The sequence below is a fragment of the Thalassophryne amazonica genome, chromosome 6, assembly GCF_902500255.1.
Source record: "Thalassophryne amazonica chromosome 6, fThaAma1.1, whole genome shotgun sequence".
Taxonomy (NCBI): domain Eukaryota; kingdom Metazoa; phylum Chordata; class Actinopteri; order Batrachoidiformes; family Batrachoididae; genus Thalassophryne; species Thalassophryne amazonica.
This window is the reverse complement of record NC_047108.1, coordinates 99,623,639-99,644,648: the sequence shown is the minus strand read 5'-3', so window position 1 is coordinate 99,644,648 and position 21,010 is coordinate 99,623,639. Positions and strand designations below refer to the sequence as shown.

The following is a 21,010-nucleotide window of genomic DNA, read 5'->3' as shown; positions in this document are numbered from 1 at the left end:
GGCCACTCAAGGACATTCACAGAGTTGTCCTGAAGCCACTCCTTTGATATCTTGACTGTGTATCTAGGGTAATTGTCCTGCTGAAAGATGAACCGTCACACCAGTCTGAGTTCAAGAGCTCTCCGGAGCAGGTTTTCATCCAGGATGTTTCTGTACATTGCTGAATTCATCTTTCCCTCAATCCTGACTAGTCTCCCAGTTTCTGTCGCTGAAAAACATCCCCAGAGTATGATGCTGCCACCAACATGCTTCACTGTAGGGATGGTGCCTGGTTTCCTTCAAACATGACACCTGGCAATCACGCCAAAGCGTTCAATCTTTGTCTCATCAGACCAGAGAATTTTGTTTCTCATGGTTTGGGAGTCCTTCAGGTGCTTTTTGGCCAGCTCCAGGCGGGCTGCCATGTGCCCTTTACTAAGGAGTGACTTCCATCTGTCCACTCTACCATACAGGCCTGATTGTTGGATTGCTGCAGAGATGGTTGTCCTTCTGCAAGGATCTCTTGTCTCCACAGAGGAATGTTGGACCTCTGACCAGGTGACTATCAGGTTCTTGGTCACCACCCTGTCTTAGGCCCTTCTTCCCCGATCACTCAGTTTACATGGGCAGCCAGCTCTTGGAAGAGTCCAAGTGGAGATGAACTTCTTCCATTTGTGGATGATGGAGGCCACTGTGCTCATCGGGACCATCAAAGCAGCAAAAATATTTCTGTACCCTTCTTCAGATTTGTGCCTGAGACAATCCTGTCTCGGAGGTCTACAGACAACTCATTTGACTTCATGCTTGGTTTGTGCTCTGACATGCACTGTCAAATGTGGGACCTTATATGTAGACAGGTGTATGTCTTTCCAAATCATGTCCAATCGATTGAACGTACCCCAGGTGGATTCTAATTAAGTGGTAGAAACATGAGCTCAATGAGCGCCTGAGCTCAATTTTAAGCTTCACAGCAAAGGCTGTGAATACTTATGTGCATGTGCTTTCTTAGTCTTTATTTTTAATAAATTTGTAAAAATCTCAAAAACCTTTTTTCACATTGTTATTGTGGGGTACTGTGTGTAGAATTTTGTGAGAAAAAATGTATTTCATCCTTTTTGGACTAAGGTTGTAACATAACAAAAGGAAAAGTAAAGCACTAGGACTACTTTCCAAATGCACTGCAGAAAACGGGCTCAGACTTAGGGTCTAATACAACATGCGACAGAAAAAATATTACGTCACTTGAAACTGACAGATATTAGAAGAAGTGACACAGAAGCACATACAGCCAGGTCAGTAAGTATTAGGACAATGAGAGCATTTTTGTATTTTTCCTTCTACACCACCACAATTTAGTTGAAATTAAACAATTACATTGTGTTTGTTTCTTTCTTGCAAGGTCACTCATTTTTTGAGAACCGCATACTCCAGATAGATTTACCACAAAGTACTGTACTGATTCTATATCTTAATGACAGCTGTCAATAAAGTCCAAGTTATATTCAGTGACTTGCACATATTTACCTGTCCTTTCTGTGGCTTGTCTGAAAAAAAAAAACAGTTTGTAAAAGTGATGACTGTATGAAAAATAATCTGTGTATTTAGTTTGTCCAATTACTCATGGAATTTGAAAATGGAAGCACTAAGGAACCAAATGTCAGTGCAACAATTTTAAGTGGTTAATACAATATTTTTCTTAAACCCTCTTCAATCAAAGACAGCAATCTACATGCCAACCGCATCTTGAATGTTTAAGTTCAACTACATTGTGATGTGTGCACAGGTAAATTTATAAAACTGTCACTGTCCAGTTCCTTGTGGACCTGACAGTAGTTTTGGGCACACAGGAAGCTAGACTTGCTTTGAATCATTTAATAATCCTGTGATACAAACAGTCTGAATAAGAATGGAAGCAGAAGAAGCCGATCTTCAAAATAGCACTTGTAAAATCTCAATTCTCCATCTCAAGTCCTACAACCTACAAGCCCGTGAAACCAAACATCAGGTGGACTAGCTTTGATCTTGAAAGGGATTTAAATCTAATCCTCTTCCTTTGTGAGATGTCCCACTTTAAAGACATTGTAATCTCAACAGAAATGTCTGGCAAAATAGAGGTCATTGTGCCAGAGCATCAATCACACAATAGCAGGTGAATGCAGACCTGACATGAATTCTGTGAGCTGTCCCCATGTAGATCACATGAATAACACAGGTGTACATTAAGATGAAAAACTACTTTCAATAACAATGTACTCGTAGACTTCCTGAAAGTACTTTCATGTGCAAGCTTGTGTATCCCTTTTCTTTCTTGTTTTCTCTCTTCTACAGCTGCTAAGTAAATTCTAAAGCACCGCCAGGTTCTTCTCTCAGTGATAATTTGAAAACTTATAGCATATCCGCACATTGCATGGTGTTCATAATTCAATGACAAGAGTTTCATTCAACCTTCTAAACTTCCACCCCCTCTGTTGGATTTTGATTCGATTGGTTTATCTAATTTTCCAGTAAATGCCTGAAATGTATTCCTGCACACCTTCCCCTCATAAAACACTGGGGAATCATTAGAATGAGATAGAAATGAATAGTTCTGCTTTATCTTCACTTTACCGCATCAGCAACACCATGACTCCTGCTCACTCTCCTCCCAAATTGGTTTCAGAGCAGCAAGTTGTATCCTCAATAATTTACAGCGAAAACAAAGTCTGCAGTTTTTCGTGAATGAATGATAAATACAATTATACCAGATTGTAGATTATAAGAAAATACAAGAAGAACTCTTTATATCTTATTAAGAACACTTGAAGTACATTACATTATACATTAGATATAAATTTCAGATGGCTCTTCATCAGTGTAAAAAGCACACATAAATAAAATAACCAGAGCGTCAATGGCACAGAGTTCATAAGGATTTGATCCAAACCATTTCCCTGTGTTGTGCAGTTGAATGAAATGATGACATACTATAAAATTTTTTAAGGGACATTTTAGCATTTATACAATTGTGTAAATGCACTTTTGAATAAAACCTGAAGTAGCAGGTGGAATATTTACAGCAGGATGTAAACTGTCTTGGGGGAATAGTAATTTACACACTGCTGTAAATATTTTCCTTCGTAGTTGAGGTTCTATCCCAAAATCTTTATGACAATGCAGTGTTTTCCCTCAGCTCCAGTGTTACTTACTGAAAAAAAAATTAAATCTTGAATGAATGAATGAATTTATTCGGCAGGCAAAGATCCAAAAACAACAAGAAATGTACAAAGAAAGAAAAGAAAAGAATCCAACAATGCACCATGCGCCCGAAAGGGTGTAGGCAGAAGCAAAAGCTTGTAAACTCCCACCCCTTAAACCAAAAATAAAAATTATAGATATGTTTATAAAATTATACATATGCCCATGATAACTAATACAAAGTATAAATTAATCAATGAACTAAAATTTTAAAAACACAAACATGCAAACTGCAGTGCACCATGCACAAACATAAAAACAAAAAAAATCGATAAACCTAATTCATCATAAGTAATCAAATAATTTTTGTAAAGCCTTTTAAATCCAACCAAATTACCAAGTGATTTCATGTTATCCAGACAATTATTCCAAATACTAACACCTTTAACAGAAACACAATGACCTTTTACGGTTTTGGTGAATCTTTGATTTCTGAAATAATAATGTTCCTCTATAACTGGACTCCCTCATTTTAAACAGGTTCTGGACAGTTATTTTTTACTTTAAACACAATTTGTATTGTGCTATAATCAATCAAATCCCAAAATTTTAAAATCTACAAACAAACAGTGGACTTGTTGGCTCACAATATGGTTTCTTACTAATAATTCTTAAAGCTTTCTTTTGAAGTAAAACTATAGGATTTGTATTATTTTTTAGGTGGTTCCCCAAACTTCAATACAGCAGGTCATGTATGTGTGCTTTATACAAAATGGCAATGATCTTTGATTTTAGATTTAACATATTTTATATGTGTTTTCCAACTAAGATTATTATCAATAAAGACCCTAAGAAATTTAGTGTCATTTACAGGTTCAATTTCAACATTGTGTACTAGTAGACAAATTCCTGATCTTAAATTGATGTGCACAGAGCAGAAAATGCTAAGTCGCTAAGAAAAACAAGAGCGACAAGAAAAAAGCTTCACTCATTTAAATAGCCAATTGCAAAAATATTTTACTGTGTGACCTACTAACTTTGAAAAATGGAACATTATGAACACGGTGATCATGATTTATTGCTGCAGTAATCTGATATAATAAGGATTATATAATCTAATAAAAAACAGGATGTTATTCCATCATTATTGCAAAAAAAATTAACTGCAACAAAAGTATTCTGAAAACTGAAATAAACAAATTTAAACTTACCATAACATGAACTATAGTTGGAGCTCTCCAACTACTCTGGATTCCAGCCAGAATAACGGTGTTTACATTTATTTTGAAGGCTTGCCCGAGAGCTTCTCTCTCCCCACCTCCTCCCTCCCCTCTCCATCTTCTCTTTCATCTGACACGCTCACCTGCACTTCTGTCTCTCTTCTTTTCTCTCGGTCTGTTTCTTGCCTTAGGAGCTTGGGAACAAAATTTCTCTATTTGGTTGTCCATCCTGTGCATTGCACCTTTTTTGTTTTTTAGGCAGCACAGTGCTCACTTTAGTTAATGTGCATCTGGTTCAATTAAACACCCACAATTAAAATTCGGAGTGCCTAGTCCCACAGTACTGTGTCAATAGGAGCTCCATTTGTCTGTTGACACAGAACCAATTATATTCCACATTACACTGTAGTGCAGATCCCAATCTGGTTACACCACAGCCACAGTACTGTCAATAAGTACCGCGTGCCACAGTGCGTCAAATCTGAAAATGGAATTACTGGGAAACAGACGGATACCAGCAGGTTGATAATGTCTGGGGCCTTTTTGCTGCATTGCGCGTTCATGAATATATCTGACTGTTCCCAGTGTGCCCTAACAGCATCGCGGTGACCCAGGTGGGGCGTGGCCCACGTCACATCCAAAGGGAGTCTGCAGCAATGTCTGCAACACACCCGACCCGTCTTGAAACACAGACCAAAGAGTTTAACGTGCATGCGAGCAGAGGAGTGGTGTGAACACCCCTTGCACAATGATGGTGAGGGTGCCAACTGAAGTGATCAAAATCCATCAAGAACTGAAGGAGAAGCATTTTGGGTAAATTTCACAGTTTTCACAAAAAGTGCATATTTTCCCTAAAATGTAAAATTTCAAAATACTATGAGGAACAATTGTGAACGGTGCTTCTATGAAGCAAACAAAACCATCAGAATCAAAATCCATCAAGAACTGAAAAAGAAGACACTTTGCCCTGACATCAGCCTGGTCCGGATGACCTAAAAAAAAAAAAAAAAAAAAATCACTGATGACAATCCTCCGTGGGTAAGTGCACAAATACAGTAACAGACAGAAATGTTGATACAGCAATTATAATCAGAGATGTTGGGGTGGATTAAGACTGTGTTTGCTTACAAATTTGTCATTGCAAGATCGAACATTTTACACCAACTCTAACCTACATTAACAGCTATAACGCACCAGACTATTAGAATCTTTATGTGTAGAAAAAAAAAGAGGCAAAAAAAGGAAAATGGCTGCATTAAGCATGCTGAGCTTGTGCCAGAAATATGCACAGAATTGATGAGGTCTCACTTTCACTAACAGTCACACAATTGCACTGACAAGAGCCTCTGTGATCCCTCCCTTCCTGCCTGTTTGCCACCAATGAGGCACGAACACTCTGATTTGCATGGTCTGCACAAAAAAGAAATGTCCTTGGTTTTAGGAAAGGTTGCATTGCTGTCTTCAACCCCGGAAAACAGCGTTGGCATGTATACCACAACACCTCTGGAATCTTCTTTCTGGCTCATTTGTTTCTAAAATTCTGTCCGCCTACTGATGTCATCCACAGAAAAATCTGCAGTACACAACATGGTACTGAAACGTCTGCTGAGATTTAATTTCATAATAAATGACAAGACATGCTAACAACTGTAGCCAACAGCATTTATCCTATGCAAATGCTTAGAGTTACATTTTTGAGATCAATTTCAAAGCCATGTTAATTAATTTAGACTGCTAGCAGCACAATGCAGGTCAGAGAGGGCAAACAAGTTACAACATAAGCCAATTAGAAACACACAAGTGTTTTACATTTTTTTATAATGAGGCCAGAGCTGGTAAAATATACACACAAATATATGGCAGATGGAGACTGCAAATGGTATACACTACAAGAAATTGTTTATTCCTGTAGTGATCCTATTAGCCACAGATATGCAGTAAATGAATGCCTCTATAAAACAGGTTGTATAAAGTTAATATAAAATAACATTTAAATGTATCTGATTGATAGACTACCTTTGAAATCATATTGTGTGGGATCTTACCATCTGGGTGATTACTTTCATCACTGCAAAGGACTGTATTTATATGGCTACACTTTGTTAAACCTATAAATGGATGATTATTGCATAATGATTTCAAGTTTGACGTGTAGTATTCAAATTTAATTACTTCAAATGAACTTTGAAGGAAACACATCTCCTTAATTCCCAGTGAAGAAACGTGCAATTTGTATAAATTACTTTGAAGCACCAACTGTATGTATAACTTGTTTTTTTAAATATATGTAGAGAATTTGGTTGATATAGAGAAATTACCTCAAAAGAAATGTGTACCTAGTATTCCACAGCATTCCAAGTTATTTTGGAGATATATTTAATGCTTTGTTTGGTTTTTTTGAAAATATTTTTCAGTCGGGTACATGAGTATTTGGACTGTAACACGCTTCGGCAGAAGTTGATCTTGGCTTCATTTATACTTTGGCCTTCCTGATCTTGGCTTTTACTGATAGTCTATATTTACATTCATGAAAATGTCTCATGAACGTTGATATGGACAATAATACATCTTCTCAATAATACATCTTCATCACCACCTTATTGTTCCTGATACTGAAAGTTCCAATGACAGCTACCAAATACAAACTTAATACCTGAAACCAACTCCTGAGATTTTATCTGTTTAATGTGCCATAGAAAAACAAGGGAACAGGTCACACCTGTTCATGAAACGTCCTGTTATTTAAGTGTCCAATTATTTATGGCCATTGAAAATGGAGAGGCTGTGTTTTAAAAAGGGCACCACAGTGGATTAGTGGTTAGCATCGTTGCCTCACAGTAAGAAGGTCATGGGTTCGATTCCCACCTGTGGCCTTTCTGTGTGGAGTTTGCATATTCTCCCCGTGTTTGCGTGGGTTTCCTCCAGGTGCTCTGGTTTCCTCCCACATTTAAAGACATGCAGGTTAGGTGGATTGAAAACTTTATAATTGTCCAGGTCTCCCTTGCAAAAGAGGTCTCAATCTCAATGGAGCTAACCTGGTTAAATAAAATTAAATTAAAGAAATAGCTGTAATTCCTAAATGGTTAATGCAATATTTTTGTTCAACTCTGGAATTAAAGCTGAAAGTCGACACTACTGGCACAACTTGACTGCTTCAATGCTCAAATCCAGAGGCAGAGTTAAAAATGTGTCACTGTCTAAATACGAGGTCTGTCCATAAAGTATCGTACCTTTTTATTTTTTTCAAAAACTATATGGATTTCATTCATATGTTTTTACGTCAGACATGCTTGAACCCTGTGCGCATGCGTAAGTTTTTCCACGCCTGTCGGTGACATCATTTGCCTGTGAGCACGCCTTGTGGAAGGAGTGGTCCCGCCCCCTCATCGGATTTTCATTGTCTGGAAATGGCGGAATGAAAAGGACTTTTTTTCCATCAGAATTTTTTCAGAAGCTGTTAGAGACTGGCACCTAGAAACCATTCGAAAAATTTATCTGGCTTTCAGTGAAAATTTTACAGGCTTCACAGAGAATAAGGACTTTAACTACAGCTTTAAGGATCCCTTTAAGGACGGTCGGTGCGCCGCGCTGCGAGCTGCGACGATGCGGCACAAACCACTGGATCATTTCTAAGCTGATGGCTCTGTGGATACGAGACCGTCGTGTGCTCTTTCATGTCCAGCTCTCCACAAGTTCTTTTATACTCACTCGACTGGTAAGCACTGAAAGCCGAGATAGACATGTCCCAACTTGTCCTCTAACACTCCGAAACGGAGGTGTTCCTTTGTCTCGCTTCATCAGCGAATCGGTCGTGACGCGCGAAGCCTCCGCGCGGCTTTCCATGACAAAATCTCTTGTTAAAAGTGAAATCTGCCAGAAAATGGCTGATGTCCAGGTCTTGTGATAACCAGAGAAAGAGCACACGACGGTCTCGTATCCACAGAGCCATCAGCTTAGAAATGATCCAGTGGTTTGTGCCGCATCGTCGCAGCTCGCAGCACGGCGCACCGATCGTCCTTAAAGGGGTCCTTAAAGCTGTAGTTAAAGTCCTTATTCTCTGTGAAGCCCGTAAAATTTTCACTGAAAGCCAGATAAATTTTTCGAATGGTTTCTAGGTGCCAGTCTCTAACAGCTTCTGAAAAAATTCTGATGGAAAAAAAGTCCTTTTCATTCCGCCATTTCCAGACAATGAAAATCCGACGAGGGGGTGGGACCACTCCTTCCACAAGGCGTGCTCACAGGCGAATGACGTCACCGACAGGCGTAGAAAAAAAATCACGCATGCGCACGAGGGTTCAAGCATGTCTGACGTAAAAACATATGAATGAAATCCATATAGTTTTTAAAAAAATAAAAAGGACCGTTAATTTATGGACAGACCACGTACTTTTTAAAAAATTACCTTCTTACATGTATTTGCATTAATCAAATAAGACCATACATGGATTTATCTAAGTGCTATTGTATGGGTCCAAGACTCCTTTAATAAATTAAGAACATTAACTGGTGTGATTATGAGTGTCTAGAAAATAGTGTCACCATTTTCTAAGACACCACAGTAGTGGCAGTAAGATGTAAATATGAAGTGGAAAAAGTTTCATTTTCACTATCCTATCACTCTTACATCTAAAACAAGTTTTTGTAACTACTTATACACAATAAGACATTTGTTGTTTTTATTGAATTGATTAAGTGCTGAACAAATATGACTTGTAAATAAAAAATGCTTTGCTATAGGTAATGAAAAATTACAGCACAGAGCCTTTGGGACGTTGCCACACAAAAACATTCTAATAAAAGCATTCTTGCCTTTGATTTTCAAAAGACAAAACCTAAAGGAATACATTACTGTCCCCTGTGGAATGCAAAAACTAAATTCAAGATTCCCCTGAGTTTTCATAATGTCTATTTTAGACATTGCTGACTTTCTTGCTTGCATCAAGAAACAATAACAATGCACACAACACAGCCCAAAATGAGGCAAAGCAAGAACAAGTAGTTGTCAGTAAGATTAGAATCATGTCAAGCAGTGCTTTGCTTGCAGAATGAATATAATGAGAAACTGCATGAGAATTTTCTTTGATTCTCTTCTTCTTTCAGAGAAAATATCTTAACACAAACAACTAATGACAAAGTACTCTCAAACCAATGGCAAGATTTTATTACGTCATCATTATAACATATATATATATATATACACACACACACACATACACACACACACACACACACACAAGCTGAGTTACAAGTTCTACACACGGTTAATAGAGATTAATTTTAGCCATGTCATTGTATATTTCATGTCACTTTAGTTAAGGTGTAGTAAGTTGCATTGCATTGTGTGTATGGTGTCATCATTAATTTTCATAGAGCAATTTGTGACATTCAATGATAAAAAGGTGATAGCATGTCATATCACTGCAATGCTCACACGCAGCGTGCGTTGGCCTGTTTGGATTGTAATTAAAGTGCACCCTAGGCAGCCGCTACTATGTAATAAGTAAGGTATGTGCATGCTACCTGAGCTGAGTACCACGTGAACTGCAAAAATAAGGGCTCCAATGAGCGGGTCGTGATTTAATATATAAGGCTGACCGTGTGTGTGTGTGTTCGCGCATGTACGCTTTCAATCTAAGGACCCCAGTGACCTCCCCTTGGTGCCCACCATCACCACAGAAAGTTTGGTGTCAATTGCTTAATTACTGTGGCAGTTCACTCAGAACACAAACCGTGCCACATACATACATGGATTGCCTTTCACACACACACACACATATATATATATATATATATACACACACGCACGTACGCACACACACACACACACACACCGTATTTTCCAGAGTATAAAGAACTTTGATCCCCACACTTGCACGCACTCTGTCGCACAGGAGAGTAAACTCGCTGTTGTCAACTGTTGTAAACTGTGTGCAGCTTCCTGCAAGTGTGCAAAGAAAATTTTGAAATATTTAAAAATCACCATCACGCATTAATGTGAACTTCACGTGAACATTGTGCAAACAATTAAAAAAACACTGCGTGTGAGTGCAAGTGATTGCATAAGCGCAGCGCATCACAGCTCATCTGAACGATTATAACGAGATGTTAAATCTATCATAATCATACTTTTACAGCTACTCATGAGAAGGAACGAACATGCAACTGTTTTGCCAAGCTGTGACAATATAAACACTACAATTAAATACCTTTTAGACAGTTCCAAATGCTTTCTCCACCTCATGGAGCACAGAAAAGAGAAAAAAGCTCCAGCTGGAATAGTCCTTTGTGATTCCGGAAGTGATTAGAGGTGTTTTCAACAGCCAACTCTGACAGAAAATTATTAATCCGCTATGAAATAATTGTTTTATATACACACCCTCCAAGGGCACAACGCGCGGTATCCATCGGAATAAAGCACAGCATTCAGCTGGGAACACAGCGGGTGGGATCGTCACAACAAAATGCGTGAGAGTGCAGAGCCAAAATACGTCCAAGTGTCAGGGCACCTTAAGTCGCTTTTTTTTCTTTTTTCATTACTAGTTTGAGAGGTCCTGTAACTTACTGTCTGGTACAACTTATATACGGGAAAGAAAAAAATCACGAATGGCGACAACAATTTTTTTTTACACTTGACAAGAGAAACACACCATTAAACTGGAACAGATATTCATGTGTGTGTGTGTGTGTGCACACTGTTACGAAGCAAAGGAAAAGATGTTTATGTTTGTGTGTGTGTATGTGTATGCATGTGTTATAGATAAATGCTGCTGTGAGCTGATTTAAAACTGAACTTACCGTAAGTTTGTGTTGGACCGCTCTGTCACTTTGGGAAATGTTCCACATAGAAAGTAATCCACATTTTTAGTCATCACTTTTTCCACGGTTTTATGTTACAGCCTTATTCCAAAAAGAATGAAATTCATCTTTTCCCCCTCAAAATTCTAGACACATTATCTCATAATGACAATGTGAAAAACTTTTGTTTTTAGATATTGCAAATGTATTTAAAAAAACAAAAAAAACAAAACAAAAAAAGAATCTTGAAGGGGAAAAAATTAATTTACTCCATTTTGGAATAAGGCTGTTACATAACAAAATGTGGAAAAAGTGAAGCAATGTGAAAACTTTCCGGATGCAACGTACAAAAGTGCGACTGGTTTCAGTGTGGACGGTTCACGGTTCAAATCCCACCCCTGCCACATTTCTCCATGTAATGTGGAGTTGCATCAGGAAGGGCATCCGGTGTAAAACCTGTGCCAAATCATGCAGATCCACTTTGGATCTGTGGTGGCGACCCCAAGTGAAAACAAGGGAGCAGCCAAAGGAACTTACTTTTTTACTATACAAAGAACAAAAACTAATGGACGTGGTTTAGTTGGAACTGCTAGAATTAGTGGTGCTACTGAGGCAACTCTTGAGACATGGCACAGTACTACTGAGCTACTACAAAAAGCATGTTATGAGACCAACCTCACTCCCCTGCCTACAGGGTCCCTCCCCCTATTTTTTATGTGTTTGTCTGTGTCTTGCTCACCCCTCCTTGTGTGTGTGTGTGTTGATATAGACTTGTATACGTTTTATTTTTAATTAATTACTACTATGAATCATCTTTCGTGTTTGTAATATGTATTATTTATATTAAAAAAAATGTTCAAAAAAAATGTGTTCGCAAAAAAAAAAACTACCAGGATCAAAATTATTAGCCTCCCTGGTGCTAATAGTCAAATGTGTGTCCTTTTACATGGGTAACAGCCTGTAGTCATTTGTTGTAGGTTTCAACAAGTCTGACGTGTCCTGAGGAATCCCAGCCCATTCTTCTTTGGCGAATTTCTCCAGCAAATCCAGATCTGATGGTCTTCTGGCAGGGAACTTGGTGTTCAGCTCATGCCACAGATGTTCAGTGGGTTTCAAGTCAGGGCTTTGTGCAGGCCAGTCAATAATGTATACTTTGGTCTACTGGACGGAGTTCTTCAACCGGAGCGGTGCATGTTTTGGGTCGATGTTGTGTTGGAAGACAAAGCAACGACCCAGGCTTAGTTTTGCTGCTGACTGCTTGAGGTTTTCTTTCAAAATCTTCACATATCCTTCTTTCTTCATGATTCCTTCCACCTTGAGGAGATTCTCAGTTCCAGATGCACAGAAGCATCTCCACACCAAAATACTCCCACTGCCTTGTTTCACTGTGGGGAAGGTGTTCTTTGGGTTATATGCCTTATGATTCTTTTTCCAAATATAAGGGCCCCTTCACACATAGTGGGAATTTGGTGGAATTGCGCATGAAGAAATCGTATGCAAAACGTTTAAATTTGTAGCTGCTTCCAACGCTCGTACACCTGTTGCTACAACTATTTGCGCACACACCAGCTGAAAGACAGCGTGTGTGCTGTGCAAGTCCATCGAACCCTCTCGCAGCAGGCGTCGGCCAAATTCCAGCTAATGCACACGAACATCTAACACCGCTCATTTGGCACTTCGAGAATGTGTGGCCATTCGACCTGTTAACATGAAAACAGTCAGCAGACAATCACTGTCAAGCTGGATATGAAATCTGTCTAAATGCCCCACGATTGTGGCATTGCAAAAAGCCACACACGTGGTGCATGTGTCTTGCACATGTGCGCGTGCCCCCCCTCCCCAACACATCTGGCGTGCTAGGGGAAGGGGGGGGCACACACTTGCATAAAATGCTTATATGTATGTACAAATCTGATCACATGCGGTCCAGACAGCAAGGTCTGATCGAACACAGCACGGGGAGAGGCCTGTCAGCTGATCACAGCACACTGACAGCTGGATGACAGCTCAGTGCACACATTACAAACACAGGAACCAATAAATAATAACAATACCTACATACGCAATTAGATAACAAATACTGAAAATGAATGACCACATAACACAGACTGACACGTTTGTCTGGGCGCTGAACGAACAGGGGGGCATGTCCACTCACAGCCGCGGCTGTAAAGGTCTCTGCTCCTGGACGTCCCAGCTGGAGGACACGTTCCGTATCTGGAAGGACATGAACTTACAACATTCCTCCGTGAGGCGCGTGTTTCTGCCTGCTGTCCTCATGTGAAAATAAATAAAACATCTTTCTCCTTTGTGCCGGACTGCAGCGGCCACACACAGCGCATTTCATCCATGTCTTTGTTGATTTCAGGCATTTTTCCGCACTGATTACAGGCCAGCGATGGTAGCAATGGTAGCGCAGGGGTGAAGTTTCAATCTGGTAATCAGAGTTTACGGGTTCGAATTCCATCAGTAACTTTTTTCTTTAAACACGGGTTTCTGTACTGCGTCCCCTTTTACGTATTATTTATATCAAGCCAGTGATATTCACTATTTGTACAGCTGGTCTTTATTTTATTGTTCTCCACATCAGTGGCCCGCGGCTGTAAAGGTCTCTGCTCCTGGATGTTCCAGCTGGAGGACACGTTCCGTATTTGGAAGGACATGAACTTACAACATTCCTCCGTGAGGTGCATGTCTCTGCCTGCTGTCCTCATGTGGAAATAAATAAAACATCTTTCGCCTTTGTGCCAGGCTGCAGCGGCCACACACAGCGCATTTCATCCATGTCTATGTTGATTTCAAGCATTTTTTCGCACTGATTACAGACCAGCGATGGTAGCGATGTTAGCGCAGGGGTAAAGTTTACTTCTGGTAATCAGAGCTTATGGGTTTGAATCCCGTCAGTGACTTTTTTTATTTAACCATGGGGTTCTGTATTGCGTCCCCTTTTATGTATTATTTATATCAAGCCAGTGATATTCACTAATTGTACAGATGGTTTTTATTTTATTGTTCTTCACATCAGTGGCGTGATGTGGTGCAGCTACTCGCACTGTGTTCCTGCTCAAAAGACACCGTTGCATGCATGAACCGTCACAGCAACATGCCTGCCCATCGATTCGATGTTTGCGTGGTTTTCTCATATGAGCTGTTTCATTGTGAGTCACTGTGAGTTGTACTTCTTCGTACTATGTGAGAAGGGGCCCTAAGGAACATCTCTCTGGCCAAAGAGTTCAAGTTTTGTCTCATCTGACTAAAGGACACGTTTCCAGTATGCATAATCTATCTCCAGGCTGACCTTAGCATACTTCAGTCTGACTTGAAGGTGTCTCTTCTGTGGAAGTAGAGTTTATCTTGGTCTGCAACCTCACTGTCCATTCCTGAACAGGGCTCGAATGATTGTCTTCTTTGAGACTACAACTTGTCTAAGTCATTCACTAGTGTCTTTGCAGTTGTTCTGGGGTCTTTAAACACATCTCTCACTAGTTTTCTTTCTAGTCTTTGAAATCTTTCACTTCCTACCTCTGCCAGACTTGTTTTGTACTGTGTACTTCTGTACTGTGTGGCTCTCTTTGAATTTATTGATACTTCTCACTCTATTTCTTGACACTTGGAAACACTGTGACAACTCCTTCTCCTGCTCTGAGTATCAAGAATTCTTTTTCTCAGGTCTAAACTGATTTCTTTTGTTTTTGGTATGATTCTTTCTCAGTGACAGCTCAAACCGTTACTGGAGTTTTTATACCGTGTATACGTTAGAAGATAACCCTCAGTTTAAACTTGATTTTACAAGCTTTGAGCATTACAAAGTTAAAGCACATCACTGCACAACAGTGGTTTGTGCTATGATTGAACAAAAAGGTCAGTTCTTAAGGGGGCCAATAATTTTGACCCTGGTAGGTTTTTTTGTTTGTTTGTTTGTTTCTGTGGGCAAAGTAAAATTATGTAAGCATCTAAAATAAAATTAGGATGTTCAGAAATGCTGTATTGAAAATTCCTTGCTCTGTTAAACAAGAGTTATCAGGAGATGATATATCTCCCGGTCCCCACAAATCAGTCATACAGTGTTGTGTCTGGGATCACCAAAGTCCACCCTTATGCTAATTATGAATGAAATTCGTCAACTGGTTCTTGAGACATTGCGCCAACAAGGGTGACAATGATGATATCTTGAATACCTCGCTATGACTATGAAACTGACCCCAAGTTCACCATAATCGACTGGTGTCGGGGGATCACCCAAGTACATCGTTTTCCTAAATATGAATGAAATTGGTCAAACGGTTCTTGAGACATCACGCCAACAAGTGTGACAATGACAATATTTTGAATATCTCATTATAACTAAGAAACTGACCCCAAGGTCATCATAATTGAATGGTGTTGGGGGATCACCCTTAGGCTAAATATGAATGAAATTGGTCAACTAGTTCATGAGACATCACACTAACAAGGGTGGCAATGACAATATGAATGTCTTGCTGTGACTTTGAAATTGACCCCAAGTTCACAGTAATCGACTGGTGTTGGGGAATTGCCCAAGTACACCATTATGCTAAATATCAACGAAATTGGTCAACTGCTTCTTGAAATATTGCACTAAGTGAAAACGGACAGCTGAACAGACAAGCATGCTGACTACTATATCTCCCCAGATTTCATACCCAAGGATAGAAAGTACTTGGGAAATTTTGAAGGTCAAATTTCATCGGGGGACTAATACCCCCCTGTCCTCATCTGTACATACCCTATATAAAAATATAACACTTAAAAAAAATTGATTTAACAAAATTACATAATTATGAATGAATGTGAAACTTAATAATAATTAATGGAATTAATAGAAACATATTAAATCATACAAAACATTTCAACATTTAACCTGTAGTGTGCCAGCAATTACGACAAAAGTATTTCATGCTGGTGACACGTTGTCAGACTGGGTAAGGCGTTATTGTATGGTAGCTTTCGGTAAGGAGACAGAGGAGACAGCTTCACAAAAAGAAGCAGGGGCTTTACCTCATTAGTGTTCCACCGGTGTCTCTCCTTTGGCAGCGAGGTGCATTTTGGTAGACATTCAAGCAGCTTCTTGGGTAGGTATATTTTCAAATGGCCGTGATCATCTGTAACAAGAGTGTGACAAAACAGAACATTTAGCACAAGCCTCATATCTTACTTATTTCCTCCCGTCTCCCTCTTTATCAGTCTCTCTGTGGCAAAGTGCTGACTCTAAAATGACTATCCCCAAATGAATTGGAAAAATAATTTAAGTATGCAATATTGCATACATTTTATTTTGTGCTTGGCTAAACTATTTTACTGTGAAATACATTCTATCAGGGAACTTCCTCACATTTTTCACTGTCAACTTGTAAAGAATGTGTCTATTCATTACTTACACACAATAAACATACTTGAGTGATTTTATGGTGTATGGGGATTTAGCATGAGAATCTGTGTACTGTCTATCACAATGTGGGATATTATGTTGGCAAATAATTGCAATTACCAGGCTCTATTGTGCTATAATAATGTAGCTCTACAATATACATTTTATAATATGTAGGTTCACAATCATTATTAAACACCATAGTTTCCCATGTACTTGTGCAGCGTTGCGGACAAGTGCTCAATCCGTGTCATTACCATTTTCACATTTAAATGTTTACATAAGTGCATCCAAATTATGTGTGTGTAGCGGTACAAAAGGGCTATTGAACTTATAATACAAAACAAAGTAAAACTGTATTGTCTATAGCCCTATTCGGACGGGATTAGTTTCTTATGGGGAGGTGGAGTAATGTAATTTTACCAAAGCACAGCTATAATATTTAAGCTGATGCGCATGGGACAAGAACAAAGTGTCATAGAATTGAGGAGCTGGCATGAACATGGTCAAATGATTTTGTTCCCATACAGGGGTGGTGGCCAAGAGGTTACTTGGTTTCAGTGTGGAAGGCTCCCGGTTCAAACCCCACCCCTGCCACATTTCTCCATGTACAACCCCTGGCAATAATTATGGAATCACCGGCCTCGGAGAATGTTCATTCAGTTGTTTAATTTTGTAGAAAAAAAGCAGATCACAGACATGACACAAAACTAAAGTCATTTCAAATGGCAACTTTCTGGCTTTAAGAAACACTATAAGAAATCAGGAAAAATAATTGTGGCAGTCAGTAATGGTTACTTTTTTAGACTTTTAGACTAGACTTTTTTAAACTCTTAAAAGAGGGTAAATCATCACGCAATGTTGTAAAAGATGTTGGTTATTCACAGTCAGCTGTGTCTAAACTCTGGACCAAATACAAACAACATGGGAAGGTTGTTAAAGGCAAACATACTGGTAGACCTGTTGTGTGGGCCGCCAGAAGAGGAGGTACTGCTGGCCCACCACCAGAGGGCGCCCTGTCTGGAGTGCGGGCTCCAGGCACCAGAGGGCGCAGCCACCTCACAGGAGCAGCCAGGGTGACAGCTGTCACACATCGCCGGCAACAGCTGTTACCAATCACCTGATCGGCAGGGGTATATCAGCAGGACGACGTCTCCACCTCTTTGCCGAGATATCGTTCTACCTGGAAGGAAATAATCTCAGCTGACTGCTTGACAGTAACTTTTGTGATTTTTGTGAGTGATTGCAGACTTTTTCTCCAACGAGAGGTGGAGGTAGCTTCCCTGCCGTGCCGGTTGCTGGGTGCAGACGCGCCCACGTTTAATTGTGTTCTTGTTCCTCACCAGCAGTACCAGGTCCGACACGTGGAGGCAGTGGCCACCTGGGAGTTCGGAACTTGGCGGCTCCAGTATTCCCGGGGTCCTGTGGCGGAGGAAACCGTATGGTTCCGGTTCTACTTTGGAGAGGCGTCTCCTATCTTCGAGCCTGCCCACACAACACCATTGTGAATTGGATTTTGTCCATTGTTGTAATTTGTTGTATTTGTTGTGCACGTTCGCAACAGTAAAGTGTTGTTATTTGACCTATTCCATTGTCCGTTCATTTGCGCCCCCTGTTGTGGGTCCGTGTACTTACACTTTCCCAACAAGACCAAGGAAGACATCAAAGCGTCAAGACAGAAAACTTAAAGCAATATGTCTCAAAAATCGAAAATGCACAACAAAACAAATGAGGAACGAATGGGAGGAAACTGGAGTCAATGTCTGTGACCGAACTGTAAGAAACCGCCTAAAGGAAATGGGATTTACGTACAGAAAAGCTAAACGAAAGCCATCATTAACACCTAAACAGAAAAAAAAACAATGTTACAATGGGCTAAGGAAAAGCAATCGTGGACTGTGGATGACTGGATGAAAGTCATATTCAGTGATGAATCTTAAATCTGCATTGGGCAAGGTGATGATGCTGGAACTTTTGTTTGGTGCCGTTCCAATGAGATTTATAAAGATGACTGCCTGAAGAGAACATGTAAATTTCCACAGTCATTGATGATATGGGGCTGCATGTCAGGTAAAGGCACTGGGGAGATGGCTGTCATTACATCATCAATAAATGCACAAGTTTACGTTGATATTTTGGACACTTTTCTTATCCCATCAATTGAAAGGATGTTTGGGGATGACGAAATCATTTTTCAAGATGATAATGCATCTTGCCATAGAGCAAAAACTGTGAAAACATTCCTTGCAAAAAGACACATAGGGTCAATGTCATAGCCTGCAAATAGTCCAGATCTTAATCCAATTGAAAATCTTTGGTGGAAGTTGAAGAAAATGGTCCATGACAAGGCTCCAACCTGCAAAGCTGATCTGGCAACAGCAACCAGAAAAAGTTAGAGCCAGATTGATGAAGAGTACTGTTTGTCACTCATTAAGTCCATGCCTCAGAGACTGCAAGCTGTTATAAAAGCCAGAGGTGGTGCAACAAAATACTAGTGATGTGTTGGAGTGTTCTTTTGTTTTTCATGATTCCATAATTTTTTCCTCAGAATTGAGTGATTCCATATTTTTTTCCCTCTGCTTGGTCTAAAAAAGTAACCGTTACTGACTGCCACAATTTTTTTTCCTGATTTCTTATAGTGTTTCTTAAAGCCAGAAAGTTGCCATTTGAAATGACTTTAGTTTTGTGTCATGTCTGTGATCTGCTTTTTTTCTACAAAATTAAACAACTGAATGAACATCCTCCGAGGCCGGTGATTCCATAATTTTTGCCAGGGGTTGTAATGGTGGAGTTGCATCAGGAAGGGCATCTGGCATAAAACTTGTGCCAATTCAACATGCAGAGCCACAATGAATCTGCTGTGGAGACCCCGAGTGAAAACAAGGGAGCAGCCGAAGGGACTTACTTTACTACATACATTATAAATACTCGCGTGAATATCGAGCCTCTGCTGTTGCCAGGTTGACTGTATTCCAAATGCCTGTTCAAGTGCTTCCATACTTGAGATAAACAGCAGAAAACCCCTTTCCCACAGGGTATGATGGAATATTTACTGAACTGTGTATTCACATGGGATTAGTATAACTTAAGGTTATTTCTATGGATCGTTTTACTGAAGTTAAAATTCACCAGAATTGTTACTGATACAGGAGAAAGAAGTTTGGTGGATTCAGATGGGACAAAAATCACTGAGAAACTCTGGTAATAACTACTATATCCCACTTCCTCATGTGAAACTAATCTTTTCCAAATGGGGCTTATGTTCAAATCACCCCCACCCATCCCCATTAAAATCAACTTGTAGTAATACAACATTTTTGATGTTAAATGGTAATATTCACACAAAATTTATAGCTGTTTAAAATGGAAAATCCACTAGGAACCACACTGAAACTGGAAAATTGTGTAGCAATAACCCCAAAAATAGAAGCAATAGAGAGATAAAATAGAGAGAGAAGCAATAGAGAGATAAAAAAAATGTATATTTCAACATTCTCTCTTTGAACATGGTCTAGCATGTGATATTTAGTTTCACGTGTAAACAGTAGGGGTGTAATGTCCTGTGGCATCACGTTTTATGCTATAAAATGTTGATGATATACACTATGAGGCTGAAAATGGATTGCAGTATAAAATTAAATCAAATTTTGACCTTGAGACCATAAGATGTAAATGTGCATGTAAAAATTACATCATGGCAAAATGGGCCCAAGAGATAATGAAGGATGCTCCATTAAAGTCTAAGTGTGTGGCAGGATTTTGGTTTTCCAGCAGAGAGACAAATAAACATTTATGAGGTTGTGGACAATGAACAAAGATTGTGTGCAAACCTTGCAGGAGCACCATGGTTTACACATTAGTGTATGCTTCACCATGTAAAATACCACCATAATGAAATGCTACAGTACTGTTGTGGCCTATGAAATAAGGAAAAGGCCCAATACTTTGGAATAACTCAGCACCACTTAAGCCAAACACAGGAAATACTTCACACAGAAGATAACGCATTTTATTGAACAAAGACGTGACTATATTCAGTAGTCAAAAATACAATGCTTCAAAAACATAGCCCATATAATTAACTGCCAGTTGGGAACCATAAACTTCCCAACTGGGACTGGCACGGTGGATTAGTGAATAGCACTGGTGCCTCACAGCAAAAAGGTTGTGGGATCGCTTCCCGCCCTTTCTTGTCAAATTTGCATGTTCTCCCCGTGTCTGCTTGCGTTTCCTCTGGGCACTCCGGCTTCCTCCCACAATCAAAACGCTGCCCTGACCAAGCCAGCATCTCTACATCTGGAGTTGGTCCCTGGGCTCTGGACTGTGTCAGCCCACTGCTCCTAGTGGTTGGAGTGTGTCTAAGTGTAATTAGGATGGGTTAAATGCAGAGGACAAGTTTCGTTGTATGTGTGTATATGTACAATGACAAAGCCTCTTCTCCTCTTCTCTTCAT

General features: G+C 39.7%; 1 protein-coding gene across 8 annotated transcripts in view; it reads right to left on the bottom strand.

The window, feature by feature from the left end:
- Positions 1 to 21,010, bottom strand: part of camta1a (calmodulin binding transcription activator 1a) — a 919,840-nt gene that overhangs the window by 855,935 nt on the left and 42,895 nt on the right. For all 8 annotated transcript variants that reach the window (XM_034172934.1, XM_034172936.1, XM_034172940.1 and 5 more), the window contains one exon: positions 16,188 to 16,291. In XM_034172934.1, the coding sequence (XP_034028825.1) occupies positions 16,188 to 16,291 (104 nt within the window). Of the gene's footprint in view, positions 1 to 16,187; positions 16,292 to 21,010 lie in introns of those variants that run through there.